Source organism: Leguminivora glycinivorella, chromosome 3 (genome assembly GCF_023078275.1).
Source record: "Leguminivora glycinivorella isolate SPB_JAAS2020 chromosome 3, LegGlyc_1.1, whole genome shotgun sequence".
NCBI lineage: Eukaryota > Metazoa > Arthropoda > Insecta > Lepidoptera > Tortricidae > Leguminivora > Leguminivora glycinivorella.
Window position 1 is genome coordinate 8,803,440 of NC_062973.1, and position 22,924 is coordinate 8,826,363.

Genomic DNA, 22,924 nt, shown 5'->3' on the forward strand with positions numbered 1-22,924 from the left:
ATACTTCATTCTTTTATTCTCTTTGGCTTCGTTATTTTACAAGTTCATTTTAGAAAACGCTTTACGCCATTTTGACATAAAATTTTATATTTCGTTTAATTAACGCTTGGAAAAGTTTTTGCGCAGATGAAAGTTGTGTTTTTGTATAATTATTAATGTGTGAATCGTTGTTGTATGTGGCTGTTCAAACCAGTAGTCTCATCTAAGTCTGCTACAATGGCTACTCAAGACCTTAAGAGGTTACGTACAGCGCGAGGCTATACAAAAGCTTCCATTACTCGCCTGTATACATTTTGTAATAATGACAGTGATGTAGCTAGCAGTGCTTTATCGGCGCTCGATGCCAAAAGAGCGAGGGTGACGGAGCTCTTCAAAGAATATGACAAATGTAACAAAGAAATTCTGTCTTTGGACGAAGAGGATGCGGAGGATGTCGAAGACTTTGAGGATAAATATTATCATATACTGACAGTCCTCAACGAGGCAATTAGTCGTAAATCCTCGCCCTCGTCTGAATCTCCTGCCGCCGCATCATGTCAAAATAACTTTAAGGCTAAGTTGCCTACTATAAAGATAGATGTGTTTACGGGTAAGTACAGTGAATACACTGCTTTCATAAGCTTATTTAGAGCCATAATACACAACGATAAGTCACTTGATAAGGTTCAAAAGTTGTATTATTTGCGCTCATTTTTGACAAACGAACCTTTTGATTTGATTAAGAACCTTCCTCTGGTTGAGGCTAGTTATGACGAAGCTCTTAAGCTTTTAGAGGAAAGGTACAATCATTCTTTCAAAATTATCAATGAGCACATCAATTCCTTGCTTGACATAAATGCCTTGGTCAAATCAAATCCTGTAAATTTGAGACAATTTGTTTCCCAGATAAAACAGTCTTTGTCTGCTTTAAAAAACTTGAATGTTAATACTGAAAACTGGGACCCCATTATATTAGCGATTTTGTACCGTAAACTAGATTCGTACACGTCGCGGGCGTACCAGTTGGAGCGAGATGACACCAAGGACCCAACTATCACCGAGTTCCTCTTGTACCTGGAGAAGCGAGCCTTGGCACTGGAGAATGCTGAGCCGTCCACGTCGGGGAAGTCTCAACACAAGGCTGTGGTAAATGTGACAGCGACCGCCTCGACTGCCTGCAACTATTGTAAGTCCAATCACAGATTATTTGATTGTAGCAAATTTAAAATGCTGACTAGCACTGAAAGAATAGCTTTCAGCAAGAACAACAGTCTGTGCTCTGTTTGTCTTAACAAACACAAAGGTAAATGCCGCTTTCATTTCCGGTGTAGTACTTGTAAAGAAGCTCATAATAGCTTACTGCATCCGGATTCCTCGGCTAACCAACCCCAAGTATCTTTGATTTCAAACTTGGGGCAAAATGGAGTGTTGTTACCTACAGTCAAAGTTAAGCTATATTCGCGGACAGGTAGTGAGGTTCATGTGAAAGCTCTCTTAGATTGTTGTTCACAAGGTTCTTTGGTGACCACTAAATTAATAAAGATTTTAGGATTGACCCCAAGCAAGGAAAACACCAATATAATTGGTGTCAAAGAGTTGACTACTGACACACAGTATTCTATACCTTTAGATGTGTACTCATTGACCAGACCTTACCGAGTCACAGCGAACTGTAATGTCATGGATAAAATTACATGTAAGCTTCCACAAGACAAGCTTAATCTAGATGCTATCAATATACCTGATGGGATCACTATGTCTGATATTGATTTCCATCAGCCGTCTGAGATCAATTTACTATTAGGCGGGGACATATTTTTCCAGGTCCTGCTTCTGGAGCCGGTCCCTGGGCAGCAGCAGGAGTCAGATGAAGACCCAGCGAGTCCTCATCCTACAATTGTAAATACTAAGCTTGGCTACATCATCGGTGGTGCTTTATCACGACAGCAAACCAGTGACAAAAGTAAGGTAACACTTTTATGTACTCAATGTGACTCAAGTCTTAACGAGAGTCTACAAAACTTTTGGAAAGCAGAAAGTGTTCCTGAACCCTTCTGTGAAGGCATGTCTGAGCATGAGCAGTGTGAACGCTTATTTCAAGACACAACTGTTTTGAAGGACAACAAGTTTCAGGTTGATTTGCCATTAAAAATCCCTTTGAGTGAAGTCAATGATGTGCTTGGAAGCTCATTTGATATGGCTTATTACAGGTTCATTAGCCTCGAAAAAGATTGCACAAAAATATAAATTTGCTATCCGATTATGAAAAGTTCATCGATGAATATGTTGACTTGAAGCATGGGCACTATATTGATTTCAATCAATTGGATTTTGAGAATGATCCTCTATATTTTGCATCCCACCATTGTGTAATTAATCACTCAAGCAAAACTACGCGTACTCGTGTGGTTTTTGACTGCTCTTTGCAATCCAACAAAAAGGTATCTCTAAATGATATTTTGCTAAATGGAGGTCCGGTACAAAAGGAGTTGTTTGACATAATGCTTTTGTTCCGGCTAGGCGACTATACTTTCTCCACAGACATACGGCGCATGTTTAGATGTGTTGATATTAATCCGATGCATGCCAAATTGCAAAATATATTGTGGAGGAGCAATCCTACCGAGCCTCTCAAATGTATACAATTAGATACTGTTACTTACGGGCAAAAAAGTAGTACATATTTAAGCACTCGATGCTTACTTGAGCTTGCAGATAGGTATGGAAGTGAGTACCCACTTGGAGCTTACATACTAAGAAATTGCACCTATGTAGATGATATGTGCTTTTCAAACTCTGATTTGAATGTTATAATTCAAGCAAAATTGCAATTATGTGAGTTGCTAAGTAAGGGTAGCTTCTATACACACAAGTGGGCATCCAATGATCAGAGAGTATTAGAGGGCATTCCTAATGATAAAAGGCAGTTTGATGACTTAGACTTCCAAAAGGATAATTTATATTTAAAAACTTTAGGTTTAAAGTTGAATATGCAAAAGGATTGCTTTGTTTTTTCCTGCCCTGAGGCCTTTAATAAGGAAAAGCCTACCAAAAGAGACATATTAAGTTATATTTCAAAGTTTTATGATCCGCTAGGTTTTATAGCGCCAATTATCATGAAGGCTAAGGCTTTCATGCAAAAAATATATGCTGAGAATATAGGTTGGAACCAGGTTCCTTCAGCTTTGCTGCTTCAGGAGTGGCGTTCATTTGCTTTTAAGTTATCTCAAATGGAGCCCTTCATTATTAAAAGGAACCTGAACATCCCCTCCAAGGCTCAATTGCAATTAATTGGGTTTGCTGACGCATGTAGCACTACGGGTTATGGTTGCTGTGTGTATCTTCGGGTGGTCGACGAACAAGGTAATGCTACGCTATCATTACTTTGTGCTAAGTCTCGCATCAACCCCCGCAATAAGGGTACTCTAAGCATAGCCCGCTTAGAATTGTGTGCTATGTTGCTGTTATCGAAATTAATCACTCGAGTTTATGATACGCTAAAGGCGCAATTAAATATACAAGATGTATATCTGTTTTCTGACTCGCAAATCGCGTTAGCATGGGCAAAAACAGAGCCTTTAAGGCTCCAAGCTTTTGTTGCAAATCGGGTGAGGTTGATTCGAGATCTTACAGATAGATGGCGCTGGCTGTACGTCTCCAGTGAAGAAAATCCTAGCGACTGCCTGAGCAGAGGTACAGATCCAGATGAGCTGCGTCGCATACCTATGTGGCTGCATGGACCAAGCTTTCTACAGGACGGTAAATATAATTTTGATGATAAAACTAGCCCTCCTACGATCGATGACCTACCTGAATTGAAAAAGCAGCCCTCCAGTGCTAAGGTGACGCTAGTTACTCAAAAGTGTTCAGATCCTTATGATTTTTTAGAGAAGTTCTCTGATCTGAACAAAATGGTAAGGGTAATGGCTTATATAATGAGGTTTTGCTCTAACTTAAAAATGAAAGATAAGAAAAATCTGAAATATCTCTCCGGTAAGGAGCTTCAAATGGCATTATTTCAGATTATAAAATATGAGCAAGGCATTTATTTTAAACACGAAATTGACAGTCTCAAGACTAACTTAGAAAATGTTAAAGGTTCACTCAACTCGTTACATCCATTTCTTGACAATCAAGGCTTGCTGAGGGTAGGTGGTAGAATAAAAAACGCGAGTGTGTCATACTCTCAAAAACATCCTGTCATACTTCCGAGGGAATCTCGCATAACAAAGCTTATTGTAAAGCACGAGCATCTCAGGATGTTACATGCTCCTCCCCAGTTATTGATGTCAAGCTTAAATGAAAAATATTGGATTGTAAATGGTCTTAGCTATGTGAAACATATTGTTAACAAATGTTTACCTTGTTACAGAATGAAGGCTCAGTGTGCGAAACAGCTGATGGGTTCTTTGCCACCTGAAAGGGTCACAGCCTGCCGAGCATTCCAGAAAGTCGGCATCGACTTTGCAGGTCCCATAACAGTGAAGAATTCTCGCGTAAGAAGAGCTCTACAGACAAAAGGCTACATATGCGTTTTTGTTTGTTTTGTGACTAAAGCCATACATCTGGAGCTCTCTTCAGACTTGACCACTGACGCTTTCCTTGCATGTTTCAAGCGATTTATAGCACGCCGAGGCCTACCGACCGACGTTTTTTGCGATAATGGTGGATGCTTTAAGGGGGCAAAGAACCAGTTAGTTGAGCTGTACAATTTAAGTTCTTCGCAAAATCATCAGACTCTGGTGCAATCATACGCGGCACAGCAACGTATTAACTTTCATTTCGTGCCAAGCTACTCACCTGTGTTTGCTGGTCTTGCTGAAGCTGCTGTTAAGAGTACAAAGTACCATTTAAAGCGCATATTGCAATCTTATGTACTGACGTATGAACGGATCAATACAATTTTATGTCAGATTGAGTCTACTCTTAATTCTAGGCCACTTTTGCCTGTAAATGCAACTGATATTAATGATTACAGTTATTTGACCCCTGGCCATTTTTTAATTGGCACGTCTATGACATGTCTCCCAGAAGCAGACTTGACCGAGTTACCTAGTAATAGATTAAAGTTCTGGGAAATCTGTAATAAGGTCAAAGGTCACTTTTGGAAGATATGGCATAAGTACTATTTAAATGCATTACAATGTCGTCCTAAGTGGCGTGATAGCCAACCAAACGTCAGGGTTGGTTCCTTAGTAATCATGAGGGAGCCTAACGCTCCTCCCATGACGTGGCCTATGGCCAGAATTGTTAAAGTTTATCCTGGTGATGATGATAAGGTGCGCGTGGTAGACCTTTTGGCACCGAATAAAAAGGTGTACAAACGATCATTAAGTGGTTTCGCTGTGTTACCTATAGATTAATTTTGTTGTGGGTATTCTTATGTATTCCTAATATGCATTATGTTGTAATTGTGCAGGTTAAGTTTAAACCTTGAAAAGGTTATTATTTATTTCATTACAAACCCTCGAGTTGTAGGTACCTTATATTGTTACAAAACTACTCAGAAGTTATGAGTGTTAATTCATTGTTTTTTCTTGTTTCTCAGCTTATAAGGATTTTGCTGTTATTCTTTTATGGATGATCTTTATTGATATGATCTCTAGTTTGTAATTAACAAAAATATTTAAAGAGGTAACTGTTTATTATTTAATTTTGATTGTAAACTTACATTCTGAAATGGATTATGCCATGATGCTGGGTTTACAGTCTATGCATTTTTAAGTAGCATGTTTTGGAACAACTTATAGTTATTTAAAGCGAAGGTTTTCGGCCCCGCCCCAGCATGTTGGAGGATCCAACAGAAATTAAACCTTATTTTTGTCTATGTAGCGGTTGCTATGGAAACGTTTGGTTACAATGGAAAAAATGTCTTCTTGAATACCTTCTTGATTTATACGTTGATGTGAGTACATAAAATAAATGGTTGTTCACCCGGCCACACATGGAATTGTTATTTCTCGCCCACTAGAACCAGCTGCACAGCTCTACAACAGAATGCGTCCAGGGGGCCGATTTTTGAGTCTCACGGCGTTCGAATTCAGAAAATTGTCACTGAAAATAATAGGCAATTCACCGTTTTCAACCGGTATTTTAGTGACAGTGAGACTCAAAAATCGGCTCCCAGGTCGTTCCGCCATCTCCATTTTGGTCTGCCTGAACCCCGGCCTGCCCCGTCTATGGTGTTTCGCGGATCCCAGTCTGTAATTATAGTGACCCACCTTTCCGGGGTTTTTTAGGAACATACATTTAAGAAAATATGTAAATTAATTACTTTAAATATATTTAAGAAAATATGTAGTTTAATTAATTAAATATATATCTTTTTTTTTTCAGTTGAGTTCCGCGGTCGCCGGCGCCACCAGATGATGGTGATGATGATGTTTGGCATCGTGTCCATCGGCATGGTGCTGGTACCCATGGGTTTCCAGTTCCTCGCCGTCCTTGGCGGAAAAGCTCTTCTCCTTGCCAAAATGGCCTTAATCTTAGCTTCCATACAAGGACTGAAGAAGGTAAACATTAATTGATAATGCTTCTTTGTATTTCAATTTATTAAACATATAAACCGGGTCACTCACTTGTCAGATAGTAGTCGAAAATCGTCATGTTTCGCTCCGTAACGAGGAGTATTTTCATTGAAAATGTCGAGCGATTTTCGACGTGGTATAAGTGTATGTGAGTGACCCGGTTTATATGTTTAATATGTTAATTTATCACGGTAGTTTTGATATTTTAAATTACTTGCTATTCAAATATTTATATTTTTTGTTGACTCAAAACACACAATGCAATCTGATAAATATAATTGTCCATGTAATTTTATTCCGCTGACATTGCTAATTTAAGTAATACGCTAACGAAAGTAATATACGAGTAACATTACTAACAATAATAAATACTTAAAATACTAATACTTACTAACACTACATGATAACAAAATTCCTTTTTAGGTAGACTATAATGATGGGTTTCATGACAGGGGAAAGGTATGATACCTGTTCCGTAATAAATTTCACCTCTTAAGGCTTCGTTTATGTCAAGCAGGAATCAAGAACGGTCGTAAAGGAATTAGAGCAGTCAAAAAACTACTCAAGAGTAGTCAAAAGACTACTCAAGAGTAGTCAAAAGACTACCCAAGAGTAGTCAAAAGACTACCCAAGAGTAGTCAAAAGACTACTCAAGAGTAGTCAAGAGTGCGCAAACATTTTTTGAGCGAGTTCACTTCATCGTAGGCCACGACTTTGCCTTTGGCTAGTCTGTGGCCAAGAGTAAGCCTATTTATATAAAAAAAGACTAATATTGAGGTTAATTAACATTATAACGTCCCTTAAAATATCCGTGACTAATTTGTTAGCACCTTATATACTACCTTAAATGAACTCATATTTGTCCTCCATTTCATGCATTTTAGGTTTTACTAAAGCACTAGTTTTAATACACAGTAACATTTCATATTTTGACGTACGAGTAAGTAGTCAGTAATTTGGCCATATAAGGTGCCACCTGCTTATAAACGAAGCCTGCCTCTCTCTCAAAATTTAACTTAATAAAAAACAAAAATAACAAAGTTTAACAAAAACACGGTTAGGCTTTCATGCACTTTTACCAGCCATGTTTGATAACGTGTTAATAGATGTTCTGTTCCAGATCGGTACAAGTCCGCTGAACTACGGATTCTACCATTCTTACCCCCCTTACGATCATTACGAGAAAAGGAGCGGAGACAACTGGCCGCCCCCCTCCGTGATGGCCGGCACGCCCCCGCCGCTCTCTCGCTCGTGGTCCCATCTCGACGGAAACATCAAGACTGACAGAATACATTTAGCTTATACTGAAGCTAATGATCTAAAAGGGGATACGCCGAAGTTTATTCAAAGAGAATCGGAGTCGAGAGTGTACCCAGTGTACCCCGGACCAGACACTACGCCTTCCTTCACTGTTATAGATTCGCCTACGCCTTTAATAGCTGATTTAACCACCACCCCAGGGGAGGTCCAGGCAGATTACGCCTTGGAACTCCCCTATAATGGATTTCGCTTTCAAAGTCCCACTCCTGTCGTTTCATCTTAACGTGTTAACTGGATACATGCGTGCGCTTTACGAGATAGTTTACAGTATGTTTTCGTATGTGATGCAAATTTTGTTTCCGAGTAGACAGATTTTATTTAATTTCCTTTCGCCTTTCAGAGGGCCGTTACTGGGATTTCCTTTGCGTAGATTATTTGAGAAATTTAAACCAACATTTTAAATTATCTAGTAATAAAACTACATAATACAAAATCTATGCCATTTTATAGCTTCAATGACCACAAATAGTTTACTGTTCTGTACCACAAATAATTTACTGTTATGTAATTTACTGTTATGATATAAACCATGTATTATATAGTTTAAGTGATAGGTATGTAAGTTTAACAGTACCTATTTATATTATTATGTAGCAATAAAATGTAGTCATTACACAAAAAAATGTGTATTACGCATTTATTTAATTTATTTAAAAAAACCCCGACCGCGACATAGTGGACCGATTTTCATGAAACATGGCTAAGAACACTCCCGACTAACTCAGCTTTCGGACAAAAAAACTAAATCTAAATCGGTTCATCCGTTCGGGAGCTACGATGCCACAGACAGACTCACACACAGACGGACAGACAAACAGACAGATAGACAGACACACACACAGACAGACACGTCAAACTTATAACACCCCGTCGTTTTTGCGTCGGGGGTTAAAAACAGAGTTACATCTACTGTGTTGAAGATAGGTATTATAATGTTTAATAATATGTATCTTGACATTAAATAATAAATAAATAAATAAATATTGGGGGACACCTTATTACACAGATCAACTTAGCCCCAAACTAAGCAAAGCTTGTACTATGGGTGCTAAGCGACGATATACATACTTAAATAGATAAATACATACTTATATACATAGAAAACATCCATGACTCGGGAACAAAGATCTGTGCTCATCACACAAATAAATGCCCTTACCGGGATTCGAACCGAGGACCGCGGCTCAGCAGGCAGGGTCACTACCGACTGAGCCAGACCGGTCGTCGTCGTCAAATTTAACGACACTTCCTTTTCTAGTCATACAACTGAAGCCATCCATAACATTAGCCGCACTTCAAAGAGTAGGTATAATTACACTGATTTAAACTTTCCAAGTACTGTACCAACCTTATCCGTCACACCTTTAACATACGGCAGAAATGCCGGTTGTCAGGTCAGTTTAATATGTAGTTATACGCGATTAAGTTCCGATTTTAAAAATAATGATAGGTATAATTAGTCTACATTTTGCCACAGCCTACCCAATTTTAGAAATTTCGGCACGGTAATGAATCGGATTTGGTCGATTTTACTTCCCACGCCACTTACAGTACCGGCCAATAATATATCACATTCGTGTTTTGTTCGTAGATTTTTTATATATTTATAACAGATAGTCTAGTAGTAGAAGTAGCCTAGCGGTAGAAGCGCTGGTAGCCTAGCGGTAAGTACGTGTGACTTTCATTCCGGAGGTCGCGGGTTCGAACCCCGGCTCTCACCAATGAGTTTTTCGGAATTTATGTGCGACATGTCATTTGATATTCGCCAGTCGCTTTTCGGTGAAGGAAAACGTCGCGAGGAAACCGGACTAATTCCAATAAGGTCTAGTTTACCCTTCGGGTTGGAAGGTCAGATGGCAGTCACATTCGTAAAAACTAGTGCCTACGCCAAATCTTGGGATTCGTTGTCAAAGCGGACCCGAGGCTGCCATAAGCCGTGGCAAATGCCGGGATAACGCAAGGAGGATATTAGTCTAGTAGTAGAAATCCGTTGTGTGAGCGATGAAAAAAATGTCCTCATGTACTTAATGGTAAACATTTTATTTTATTAAGCTTTAATATATCGTGTCACATTGAACTAAGTGTTTAATTGCAGTATTCATTGTGAATTTACATATACTAAAGTAGTACCTAGTAAAATATGCAACCTACAGACGAACATACGTCGCTTACTGTATAACCTCCTGCCTGCGACCCGTATTTTTATTTTGAACTAATTATATTATATCCCATGGGTATGACAAATGTACCCACGAGTATAATATAATTATACTCACTTGCTCATACAGAAACTCACAAATTTGATACATTATTGGTCGGTACTGTACATTACACACAGAGACAATCCACCACACCTATCATTTTAATGAAACAGGTCAACCCAACGTTACTCAGGCCGATTCGAACATTGAAACATCAGAATGATATTTGAATCAAGCTATTTATTTATCATGTCATGGCATGCCCGTGTGGTGACGGGTTAAGAATTTCACCACCCCCTTTCTTCCCGTGGGTGTCGTAGAAGGCGACTGTGGGATATGGGTTAAAGTGTGGCGTAGGCGAGAGGCTGGCAACCTGTCACTGCAATGTCACACTTTCGTTTTCTATCGACCCCTTATTTGCCAAGAGTGGCACTGAAACTTGAGTAGTTTCATGTGCTCTGCCTACCCCTTCATGGGATACAGGCGTGATTGTATGTTATGTTGTTGTTGTCATGTGTATTATTGTGTGTCGACCGAACTGCAACAATATAGCGATATTGTATGGAAAAGTACGCGCGAAATTTACTATACGAATGACATCTGGTTACGTAGATGAGGTGCCAATCATTACCAAACGGAATTAGCACTAGTGTGGAAGATCGGCAGAGAGAGGAGATAACTACTAAACGTTACGGAGCATGATCGATTGATACCTTGTCTACGTGCTCTGTTAAGTAGATTACTAGTAATTCTTTATAAGAAATATCGGACTCTAAAAGAAACTAAAAAGTGGAAAAATTACTGTCTCAATCATGGTTCTAACTCGAGCCTCTGCATCGTCCACCTCGCTCAAAAAGAGTATAGGTACCTTATCCTTGCACTATAGGATCATCTACAGTACGTCACTTAAGAGCGCTTTCAAAAAATCTGCTTGCTCGCATTTCGACGCCGGCGGCGCTGGCGTGCGCCTGTGTGCAGACGCACACTATAACCAGAAGCATAACGATTGTAGCCTGCGGTACAGATATAGCGTGCGATCCTCTTCGAACCAACCTTATGTGCGGCTAGAGCGAAAGGGATAGCATTCATGGTCGGTACCGCCACGCCGTCAGTAGCGTTGCGGACTAACCATTATTGATACTTGCGTAAAACACCACCATATATATTACATATTTGCATACATGATTTCGTGCATAAATACTTGACCTTTTAGTTTAATTATTAAACTTATCACAGTTTTTTCTATTAAAACGTGTGTAGCCTTGGAAGAAATAAATTAAAAAACTTTTATAATATAATAAATTGTGTATATAATATTGTCTTCTGTCACCGCGATAGTTACTCATGAAATAAATTTATGGAATCAGATTATATCGCGTATAATGAATATAATCCGTTTTCTTAGTTTTATTTCATTTTGTATATGATATGTTTTCTAGGTTCTTTTCGGTGAAGGAAAACATCGTGAGGAAACCGGACTTATTCCAATAAGGTCTAGTTTACCCTTTGGGTTGAAAGGTCAGATGGCAGTCGCTTTCGTAAAAACTAGTGCCTACGCCAAATCTTGGGATTAGTTGTCAAAGTGGACCGCAGGCTCCCATGAGCCGTGGAAAATGCCGGGATAACGCAAGGAAGATGATGATGTTTTCTAGGTACATATATATAATGGAACTAAGATCGGTTTTCTTTAATTTTAAGTAGTTTTTTTTTATATTTAAAATGTGTTTTTAGGGTTTCGTAGTCAACTAGGAACACTTATAGTTTCGCCATGTCTGTCTGTCTGTCCCTCCGTCCGTCCGTCCGTCCGCGGATAATCTCAGTGACCGTTAGAACTAGAGAGCTGAAATTTGGTACCAATATGTATACCAGTCACGCCGACAAAGTGCAAAAATAAAAAGTGGAAAAAATGTTTTATTAGGGTACCCCCCCTACACGTAAAATAGGGAGTGATTTTTTTTTTCTTTCAACCCTAACGTATGATTTATTGTTAGATAGGTATTTAAAAATGAATTACTGAAATCGTTTTTTAATAATATTAATATTTTCGGGAATAATCGCTCCTAAAGGAAAAAAAAGTGTGTCCCCCCCCTCTAACTTTTTAACCATATATTTAAAAAATATTTAAAAATCACAAAAGTAGAACTTTATTAACTTTATATTATTTATAAACTTTCTAGGAAAACTGTTTTGAACTTGATAGGTTCTGTAGTTTTTGAAAAATATGGAAAACTACGGAAGAGCCGAGCGGCTATTTACCAACGCGGCTTTAAAAACCGGCCGAGAGCGTGTCGGGCCACGCTCAGTGTAGGCACTGAGCGTGACCCGACACGCTCTCGGCCGGTTTTTAAATATTATGTTGTTTTAATTGCATGGAGCACAGGAAGGTCCACATCTATGTATTAGTTTTTTGTAAGGAAATACAACTCTACGCTACGCCTACCTACTTTAGTTGACTGTTGACACACTGAGACAGTGGATGCGCCAGAGTATAAAAGAGTGATTACCATCTCTTGTCAAAGATCTTGTTGAGACAAATCAAACGAACCCAAACACGAAGTGGTTTCAAGACCTGGTCGTGGAATACTCTTGACTACCTTCCAGCTTCATCATCAGATCCTGGGTACCATCTCTTGTCAAAGATCTTGTTGAGACGAATCAAACGAGCCCAAACACAGAAGAGTTTCAAGACCTGGTTGTTGAATACTCTTGACTACCTTCCGGCTTCACCATCAGATCCTGGGTACCATCTCTTGTCAAAGATCTTGTTGAGAGGAACCAAACGAGCCCAAACACGGAGTGGTTTCAAGACCTGGTTGATGAATTCTCTTGACTACCTTCCAGCTTCATCATCAGATCCTGGGTACCATCTCTTGTCAAAGATCTTGTTGAGACGAACCAAACGAGCCCAAACACGAAATGGTTTCAAGACCTGGTTGATGAGAACTCATGACTACCTTCCGGCTTCATCATCAGATCCTGGGTACCATCACCTCTTGTCAAAGATCTTGTTGAGGCAAATCAAACGAGCCCAAACACGAAATGGTTTCAAGACCTGGTTGATGAGAACTCATGACTACCTTCCGGCTTCATCATCAGATCCTGGGTACCATCACCTCTTGTCAAAGATCTTGTTGAGGCGAATCAAACGAGCCCAAACACGAAATGGTTTCAAGACCTGGTTGATGAGAACTCATGACTACCATCTGACTTCATCATCAGATCCTGAGTACCATCTATTGTCAAAGATTTTGTTGAGACGAGTCAGTAACCTAAAATGATATTCAATAATAAATAATACTTACTGAAAATATTAGTCAAGTTAATTAGTTAGTTACCAAAGTCGTCAACCCAAGGATCAAAGTTTTCGGTCGCAGTATACATGCAACAGTACAGCCAAACACGCACACAAGTGCGGTTTTGGACACGGCGGGTGCCGCACACAATGACAAAATAACTTCGCGATCGTCGAGCCGCGTGCGGAGCGGACTAACATACGTCCTGCCTCTACAAGCTCTGCCGCGGTACTGACATCGCAAGCGCGCGTAACCGGTAATAAGGAGGCATTTTTAAAAAATCGTCAAAAATATTAAATTGCAATTAATAGAAAACTTTTGCATAAAATCTGTTTGAGTAAGCGTTGCAGATTATTTTTATATTAAAACTACTTCAAAAACACGTAAGTTTTCGAAGAAATTGACACTTATTCTGAGGTGATTTCTGAAAGAAATTGGATTCATCATATCCTCATTTACTCTATTCTAAAGCCTTATAACAAAGAAGTAGTCTCAGAAGATTGTAGTACAGGATATACATAATACAAATTTACCACTTGAAGCATTCAAAACTATCCAAATTTTACAAATTAGACGGACTAAGTCAGCACTTTTCGCGGGTTTTCCTAAACATGCACCAGAAAAAAAATCATATTTAATTAAGTGAGTTAGTTTTTAAAAATCCAGTCTCACAACATGTAAGTTAAGAAGATGTCCTAATCGAATCATGAACTTAATAAGTCTTTTAGATGACAGAAAGTGTAGCATTTTGCCGACTAAAACTATCAATTTTACATTATTACGACGTTTTCGTTGAATGCCCTCTTAATCTTTACTAAATAAATAAAATAAATAAATATTGGGGACACCTTACACAGATCAACTTAGCCCCAAACTAAGCAACGCTTGTGCTATGGGTGCTAAGCGACGATATACATACTTAAATAGATAAATACATACATATATACATAGAAAACATCCACGACTCAAGAACAAATATCCGTGCTCATCACACAAATAAATGCCCTTACCGGGATTCGAACCGATTCGATTTAATGTTTGGTTTATCAATTTAATATCATTCCGATATCAAAATATGTAAGTTCGAATTGGCCTCAATGATTCCTATTCTTAGTATTCAAATATCCGGAACCGCGTTCAGCTTATCGAGTTTGCGGGACAGTGAGCAGGTGACATGTGGCGCCGTTTATTACTAATGCGGATCAATGGGGTCTTTGACACTAATAAAACGACTTGTTTGTGTGAAAACAGGGTTAAAAAGCGTTTTTGATACTAAAGTTAGACCTAGTTGCATATTCTATAATAGTGTTTGTACGTGATCATTTAGGTTTTACTTTTTTTGCTTATTTATTTCTAAAACTATTAGAAACTTTAAAAAACACAATATATAACCTAACCACAAAATTATTATTATTAATTAAATTATTATTATTAATTATTATTGGTATTTCCGGACCGATACGACCTTCAAATCTTCAAGAAAAGAGCGTACACCCATCTTAAAGGCCGGCAACGCACCTCCAACACCTCTGGTGTTTCGGGTGTCCATGGGCGGCGGTGATCGCTTACCATCAGACGACCTGTCTGCTCGTTTGCCTCCTATACCATAAAAAAAAATTGAAAAAATCCCCGGCCGCGACATGGTAGACCGATTTTCATGAAACATGGCTAAGAACACTCCCGACTAACTCAGCTTTCAGACAAAAAAAAAACTAAATCTCAATCGGTTCATCCGTTCGGGAGCTACGATGCCACAGACAGACACACACACAGACAGACAGACAAACAGACAGACAGACAGACAAACACACATACAGACACGTCAAACTTATAACACCCCTTCGTTTTTGCGTCGGGGGTTAAAAACGACATAAAACGACATATAGCTAAAGCTAGATGGAGACAAACACAACATCAGCATCGGTTCAAAAAAAGGGCAGCGATTTGGCAGCCTCACCGGTGCGGTCAAACTTCATTTATGAAACTCAATTTCATAAATGATGTTCCCATAAGCTTACAGTTGTAGAATTTTCCACTGTCCAACATTCAATCATGGGATGTTTTAGACACACGGCCGTTTTCCATCCCTATTTGGTAGATATTTCACCTACTCGCACGAAGCGCTTTGTCTCTTCTTATGTGTCAAAGAGAAATTCCTTGCCGGCGTCTAAATATGAAAAATAATTAAAATTTTGAAAAAACCCCCGACCGCGACCTAGTGGACCGATTTTCATGAAACATGGCTAAGAACACTCCCGACTAACTCAGCTTTCAGACAAAAAAAAACTAAATCAAAATCGGTTCATCCGTTCGAGAGCTACGATGCCACAGATAGACACACACAGAGACAGACAGACAGATAAACAGATAGACAGATAGACAGACAGACAGACAGACAGACAGACAGACAGACAGACAGACAGACAGACAGACAGACAGACAGACAGACAGACAGACATACACACAGACAGACACGTCAAACTTATAACTCCCCTTCGTTTTTGCGTCGGGGGTTAAAACAGTATAAATACCATAAAAATTCTTCGGTAAATATCAGAAAATGATATGTAAAATAAACTCTTGAGGTAAAACTGAACCCTTATCAAGGTAAAAATATTGTCTCCATTAATTTTATAGCATTTTTATTACAAACACCCAACACTTTTATTGTAATACTGCTAAATGGATATTTATTCAGGCTTGCATTAGTCCTTAACACTAATTAGTTCATAAAAGCGACGTTTTATAGAAAAGGTAGAAAACAAAGGAATGTGTCCCCTTTCTTTGCGGTGGTGTCATTTCCACCCAAGTGCATTTTCACATGAGATCTTAAAGGTGAGCGTCACGATGGGCACACCATGAGATATATTTTTAGCTTTTGAACCATGTTAAAAATAAAATATATTATCTACTATAAGATTTGTGATGGTAATTAATACAATATTTACTATATAAGCGGAGGAAATATTAATAAATTGATGATGAATTATAAATACCCAAGAGCACCCGGTTATTACAGTAACGTCAACCAAACGCTTTGCGATTTCTGTGAAAAACTTGTACGCGTTGGGACTCCATGGATGGTTTCAATGCCAATAACCTAACCACAAAATTAAAATTTTGAAAAAACCCCCGACCGCGACATAGTAGACCGATTTTCATGAAACATGGCTAAGAACACTCCCGACTAACTCAGCTTTCAAACAAAAAAAACTAAATCGAAATCGGTTCACCCGTTCGGGAGCTTCGGTGCCACAGACAGACACACACACAGACAAACAGACAGACAGGCAGACAGACAGACAGACAGACAGACAGACAGACAGACAGACACGTCAAACTTATAACACCCCGTCGTTTTTGCGTCGGGGGTTAATAAATATAAAATGGTAGGTATACTCTTTGCCGAGACTCTTGTGTTTTTTACTTTTTAAAAAAAAATTGAATAATAGGCACTGGTTTCTTTTTGGAAACAAAATGTAATTAAGTCAGTCAATAAAAATAAACAAAAGGAATATAAAAAAATCGCAGACAAAAAACTATAAAAAGGTAAAATAATATAAAAAGTTTGTGTAGTCTTGCACAAATATAGTGAAACTTAAGTTTAATATGGTCTTGCCAACTTGATGGTCACGTCTAAGAGTATCGGTCACCTCATTTAGCGAACATTGCGCTAGGTTGTCTCATTTAGTTCCCTTATCATGTCGCACTCAACCCGACCTAGATAAAAAGCGTCCCTTTAATAAAAAGGATGGTGAAGGATTTGTGCTTGGCACAAATTTATAAAACCTAATGCTATATACTCGTAGTCTCGTAGTCTTAGCGTAGCATGTTGAAAACACGAATATATTCAACATTTAAACATTAAAATTTTGGAATTATACATACACAGTATAAATAAATTAATTTATGTAGTACGAAAACTGATCATGTTTTAGTGCCACTCTTACCAATTATTAATGGGTTGGGAGAAACCGAATTTGTGATATTTCAGTGACAGATGATAGCCCATCGTCATTCCACAGTTGAATTCTACGACACCCACGGGAGGAAAGCAGGTGGTGAAAACTCCGTCACCACGAGGAGGATTTATAATTATAATAAATAAAGAGAATATTAATAACCTAGCCTAAGAATTAAAATGAATAAAGAGGAATAATAATATATTTATTATAATTAATTCCTAATTTAAATAATAATTTACGACGAAGATAATCCGCATTCTTTTGTTTGTGAAACCTAATGGCCCTAATTCGAACTAAATATATTGTATTGACTATGTATGTTACGTCAATAATAAATTTGTAGATACCATGTGTAGGATCTATCAATATCAAAAATTACGTTTCTTCGAACAATAGGTACAATTTTTTCAAAACTCGTACATTTTTCAAATGACAACCTTAGTTCCAGTGTCCCATTTTAGTGAAGGAAAATAGCGTTAGCCAACAAAGTGTGCAATCGTTTGACTTAGCTATCATCATTAAGTTTGCCCTTATGCCAGTCAAATGGGGTCTGCTCAGCATGCCTTTATCTTTCATACCTCTCTATCACCAGTTATTTACATCATTTACTTACGCTGTGGCTTGCGTGGGCGACGGTCGCGCGATGGTCGCGCGACGGCGATGCGACGCATACGAAATCAAACCTTATCGATATGGAAGTATGAGACGCGACGGCGACGGTCGCGCGACGGTCGCGCGACCGTCGCCCACGCAAGACACGGCGTTAGAGTCAGTTGCACCAACCTGAATACCGAACACACAATACAACAACACCGAATTTAGCGTTCGTTATTTTTTTTTGTAAGGGAATTTCTTTCTATAGACTGCGTGACGTTGATGTGTCTGTTAATTGTGGTTTATGCAACTGGCTCTTATAATAACAATAATATAAAAAAGCCATGCAGTTTTGATGATATATCTGTTATAAAACAATTACGTATTAGAAGATAATAATGGACGTAACAATGTTTCTAGGGCAACGGAAAAATTGCCAAGGTACTTGATTACGTAGATGATATCTGATAGTTTCGTAGGAAAATTTTTATCTTATCAGAGAGTTTTCAGATGCAAATGATTGCTTAAATAACCACTAGCCTCTAGGGCAGAGAAGTAAAAGCGGATCATAAGTATCAGAAATAGATGATTGTTTTGTAAGGCCTTTGCCTTACAAAACAATCATTGTTGTTTAACCGCACGTGGCACGTGCAAATTATTGGTGCCCGAGCAAGCGAAAGATTGTAGTTTGTGCATTATGTGGAATCTTGAGCATTGCCCAAAGTTTAAGGCACGTTGGTCAAACAAATTTTGCCACCGAGTGAAATTTTTCACCACACCAACACGAACAAAATACTACCATTAAAACGTCAAACTAAATTAAATCCATCAATACTAGCCAGCTACTTAGTAGCTAGCTTTGGTCATCAAGTTAAAATGTAAATGAAATTAGTTTGCACGCTTGTCGATAACATTATATTATATTATAATATATTTGTAACTTTGTCATTCGTTTTTTAAGTTATCAGCCCAACACAACATGGTACCCGATGTGGTCCCCCATTTAGTCCCATATCAACTCTTGGCATTTTTTTAATTTTAGACCACTATTTACAGAATATTGTGAGTCATTTTACTCGCACACGTTAAAATTGAATGATTCAAAGTTAGTTTCATTATAGGTACTTGGCCTTACTTAATATTGACCGGGGGTTGCGTCGAAATATAGGAAGCTTGACAAAAATCACAAAGGTAATCACAGTCTATATCCCGGTCATTATAAGTTTATACTCCTTATAGAGAATACTCGTTTATTTATTTATTTATTATTTATTTAGGCTCACAAAACAGGTTACAGCCATTGCAATTACAAATTATTAAGATTCGGGATGTACAAACAGCGTTCTGAGCTGGACTCTAACCCTAAATATGTGTGCACAGTAAGAACTAAATTTACATGCAATAAATTTGTGCTTATATATGTGCGAAATATTATTACGGTATCAAAATTACATACAATTAGGTAATTTAGTTTAGTCAGGTCAGTGTTACATGTGTTAGTACAAGTGCGATGAAATATGAATGTCGAAAAAGATTAAATATACAATATATACTTAGCTTAACTTAGATTAAGGCTGCTTTCGAGAAAAACGTCAAAATAATGTAAAATTATTAGTTTTATATTTAATTCAAGTTTTAATTAGAGCATCTTATCATCTTGATGCTTATCAGACTGGATTTTAGAATACTAACTCAGTAAATTAATTATGAATTTTTCTCTGATGCACGTTTAGGAAAACCCGCGTATAGCGCTGGATTAGTCGATCTTATTTGTAAAATTTGGACAATTTGGAATACTGAAACTGGTAAATTTATAATACGTATATCCTGTTCTACAAACCTCTCAGACTACATTTTTATTATAAGGTTTTAAAAAAGAGTAAACAAGGCTAAGACGAATTCAATTTTTTTCAAAAATTACCTAAAATTAAGTAACAGTTTCTTATATTACATCACATCGGAGTTATTTTCGTACAAAATTAATCTGCAACGTTTACTAAAATTGCTCTTATGCCTTAGTGATTATAAATTTCTATTATATATTTTTGGCAATTTTTTGAAAACGACCCTTCCCCGTCACAATTATTGCCACTTCTGGACATTTTCTCATATTTTGTTAGACTAAGTAGAAAAAGTCCTATAATATGTTATATATATTTGTAAACTACTCGGAAAGATCTTTAATTTGATACCACAAACGGTATGCTTAAGCGCTCGGTTGCGATTTCACTCTTTTTCACATGAAAGCCCTCTTAACAAACAATTATAAACGGAATATTCTTGTAATTCTTATTTTAAGTTTATAGAAGTGTCACGTGCTAGGTCCCGACGGTCCTTGGTTTCAACACCAAATGCCGCAAGTACGTAACTACTGCCTAGGGCTATGTACTTGCGACGAGTGAGGCATACCCATAGATTTAGAATTATTAAACTAGATTGTTTAGTTAGGTCAAAAAGTGTGTCCACATGAGAGGTAATTGTTTGGGCTGGTGTCCCTCTCGCACTTGCTGACAATGTCAACATTATTCAGTGACGTCATCACTGTCATAAATTGGGGATATCAGTCAATTTTCAAAGTTACTACCAAATCTACTAATACCCAATTGAAGGTATTTTTTAATTATACAAATCTTTGATTTATTGGCATCAAAATAATTACATTATAATTGTTTTCCAATTTTTTGAAATATATCGAAAACCTAGAGTGAATATAACACTAAAATAATATAAGAAGTTATAAAATCAGGTAATATACAGATAAAAATACTACTACTATGGGAACCTCATTAACACTGGCAACACGTGCGAGAGAGACACCAGCCCAAACAATGCCCTCTCATGTGGACCGTTTTCGCTAGTTTGATACGATCGACTTTCTGTTTCAGTAATAAGGTTCAATTTCGTATGGCAAAAAATGTGATTGAGCTGTCCCCTGTAAAGGTCTTTGGGCATACCTAATGATTGATTAGCACAAACTAAGTTATTTAATGTTACATATTTACTCACGCCTGTATTCCCAAAGGGGTAGGCAGAGCACATGAAACTGCTCAAGTTTCAGTGCCAGTCTTGACAATTAAGAGGTTGAAAGAAAACTAAATTGTGACGTTGCAGTGACAGGTTGCCTTGCCCATAGCTCACACCACAATGAAACTTATATCCCACAGTAAAGTTGCGTAGATGCAGGTTTCCTCCAGCATTCATCCTGTTTGTTAACCTTTTATTCAGGCAATATATATCATCTAGAAGGTTTTTTGATTCGGAGACAAACAAGCATACAGCCAGCCTTATGGCAAGCAGTCACCGTAGTCTAGGAACGCCGATTTTTTAAGTAAATATTTTTTCCCTTGCCTTTCCGTGCGTACGTCAATAGCAGGGTCCCTTAACTAGGGTCGTACATATTTTATAGTATGGTTCATTGGTAATATAACAATTAGATTAGATATGTTTTCTATAAACTTGACAAAAGTTAAGGCACACCTCGGACACTGGCGATCAAATATACACTGAGAGAAATTTGCATTGTGAATTTAACAAGTTCGACTTGTTGCGGTTTATCAGTTTGAATCAGCCAAACGTATGTTTAAAACAATATGTGTCAGGTTGTTTTTAAAAAATCAACTTGTTGATTCAAATATACCTATTGCCGATTCAAATGACAAGTAGCTTGTTGTTTGAACCAAAGAGCACGTAGGCGCTATTTTAACCAAAAAACTTGTTGAACGAACATGAAAACTGGTTGTATTTTCTCTCAGTGTATGAAAGAGGCGCGTTCCTATTAACACCCATTCTAATAAGCTCGTGTAGGTGAACGCTTGCCATGCTAGTATGAGTGAGATATGACAAGTTGACTGTTCGCGTTTTTGACAGGCGGTAACTGTGAGGTAACTGTGAGGGGGCAGCGATTTCAGCGGGGACCGGGAGTGGCCATAATGTACACTCTTTATTATACTGTGGTTACCATGGTACATCTAAACCAAGTTTGACTCAAAATAAGATAAGATAAAATAAAAAAAAAAAACGCGCAGGCATGGTACCTAATAGAAGTGATGTTTTCTAAAGTATTTGTGACCCATTTGTGTTATTGCTAGACTATCCTTAATGCTGGGTTTACACGGGCTTAGTAGCTAATACTTAGTGCGTGTCACTAATACTTGTCACATGCGTGTAAACACATTGTACAAGTGCTAAGTATTAGATTAGTGCAACTGCGAGCGCAAATAATTAGAAGTCGGTCCTATTTACTAAGCGACAAGTATCTATAGCCGGCAAAAAAACTACTAATACTTGTTCCTTTTCAAGTGGTGACAAGTAAAGTTCAGCTACTCCAGTGATTAGTTTACTTCGTTACCATGGCAATATCTTGTAACTAATACTATTCTCTAACACCCATGTGTAGACGGCTACTTGTCACTTGTCGCTTTGCTGACAAGCCCAATCGCTAATACTAATGACAAATACTAAGCCCGTGTAAACCTAGCATAATATTAATACAAGCGCTTAGCCGCTTACATCAACATTTCACTTGCCCCAGACACGTTCCATATCCTAATGTTTACTTATATATGCGTTGAATCAAATATTCTGTGTGAGGAACTGCCTGCCCTGGTATGGTAGTGGTTTACTTTGCTCTAATATTCTGAGTTACATGTTCCTTGGGCCATAAACTCTTTTAGTACTTTTTGTGGATATTATAAAACATGTTGGCAGGAATTTTGTGGAAGCATAAACGAAACTACTTCCGCATCGGACATGTGGCATCGTATGAGGTGGATGAAAGGCCATAAACGGTCCAGAGTCGTTGCACCTGAAGAGAGAAAGATCGATCTATTGCGCTCTCTTACGCCAGACTTCGTTCGACCCGAGACACCGTCACTTACCTCTGTGAACCTACATCTAGAGGTGGAATTTTCGCTAGAAGAGTTAGAAAGATGTCTAAAAAATAGGAAGTCTGCACCAGGTTTAGATGGAATAACTTATGAGGTGTTACACAATCTGCCGTCTAATGCCGTACTATTCTTATTAAAAATATATAACTTAATTTTCAC

The 22,924-nt window shown here is 38.0% G+C and overlaps 2 protein-coding genes across 4 annotated transcripts in view; both read left to right on the plus strand.

The window, feature by feature from the left end:
• LOC125242647 overlaps nt 1-8,338 on the plus strand; it is a 74,960-nt gene extending 66,622 nt beyond the window's left edge. Inside the window, exons 5-6 of the mRNA XM_048151485.1 lie at nt 6,316-6,491; nt 7,627-8,338. Of these exons, the coding sequence (XP_048007442.1) occupies nt 6,316-6,491; nt 7,627-8,049 (599 nt within the window). The 3' untranslated portion in view covers nt 8,050-8,338. The remainder of the gene's footprint in view (nt 1-6,315; nt 6,492-7,626) is intronic.
• On the plus strand, nt 174-4,549 carry LOC125242646. Of its 3 annotated transcripts, XR_007178897.1 has the most exons (4): nt 174-589; nt 977-1,165; nt 1,804-1,942; nt 4,352-4,549. XR_007178897.1 is itself a non-coding variant. In XM_048151483.1 (3 exons), exons 1-3 carry the CDS (start codon nt 175-177, stop codon nt 1,848-1,850), a joined length of 651 nt encoding a protein of 216 aa, XP_048007440.1. In that variant the 5' UTR covers nt 174; the 3' UTR covers nt 1,851-2,202. The 3 variants fall into 3 exon arrangements, 2 of the variants coding, with proteins under 2 accessions (XP_048007440.1, XP_048007439.1); XM_048151483.1 differs by lacking the exon at nt 4,352-4,549 and having other exon boundaries at nt 1,804-2,202; XM_048151482.1 differs by lacking the exons at nt 174-589; nt 977-1,165; nt 1,804-1,942 and adding an exon at nt 2,372-3,738 and having other exon boundaries at nt 4,352-4,370.
• Nucleotides 8,339-22,924: the final 14,586 nt, after the last annotated feature.

Coding starts and splice junctions, on each gene's coding strand:
- LOC125242646 (XM_048151482.1), top strand. CDS start 2,481: ATGCTTTTGTTCCGGCTAGGCGACTATACTTTCTCCACAGACATACGG.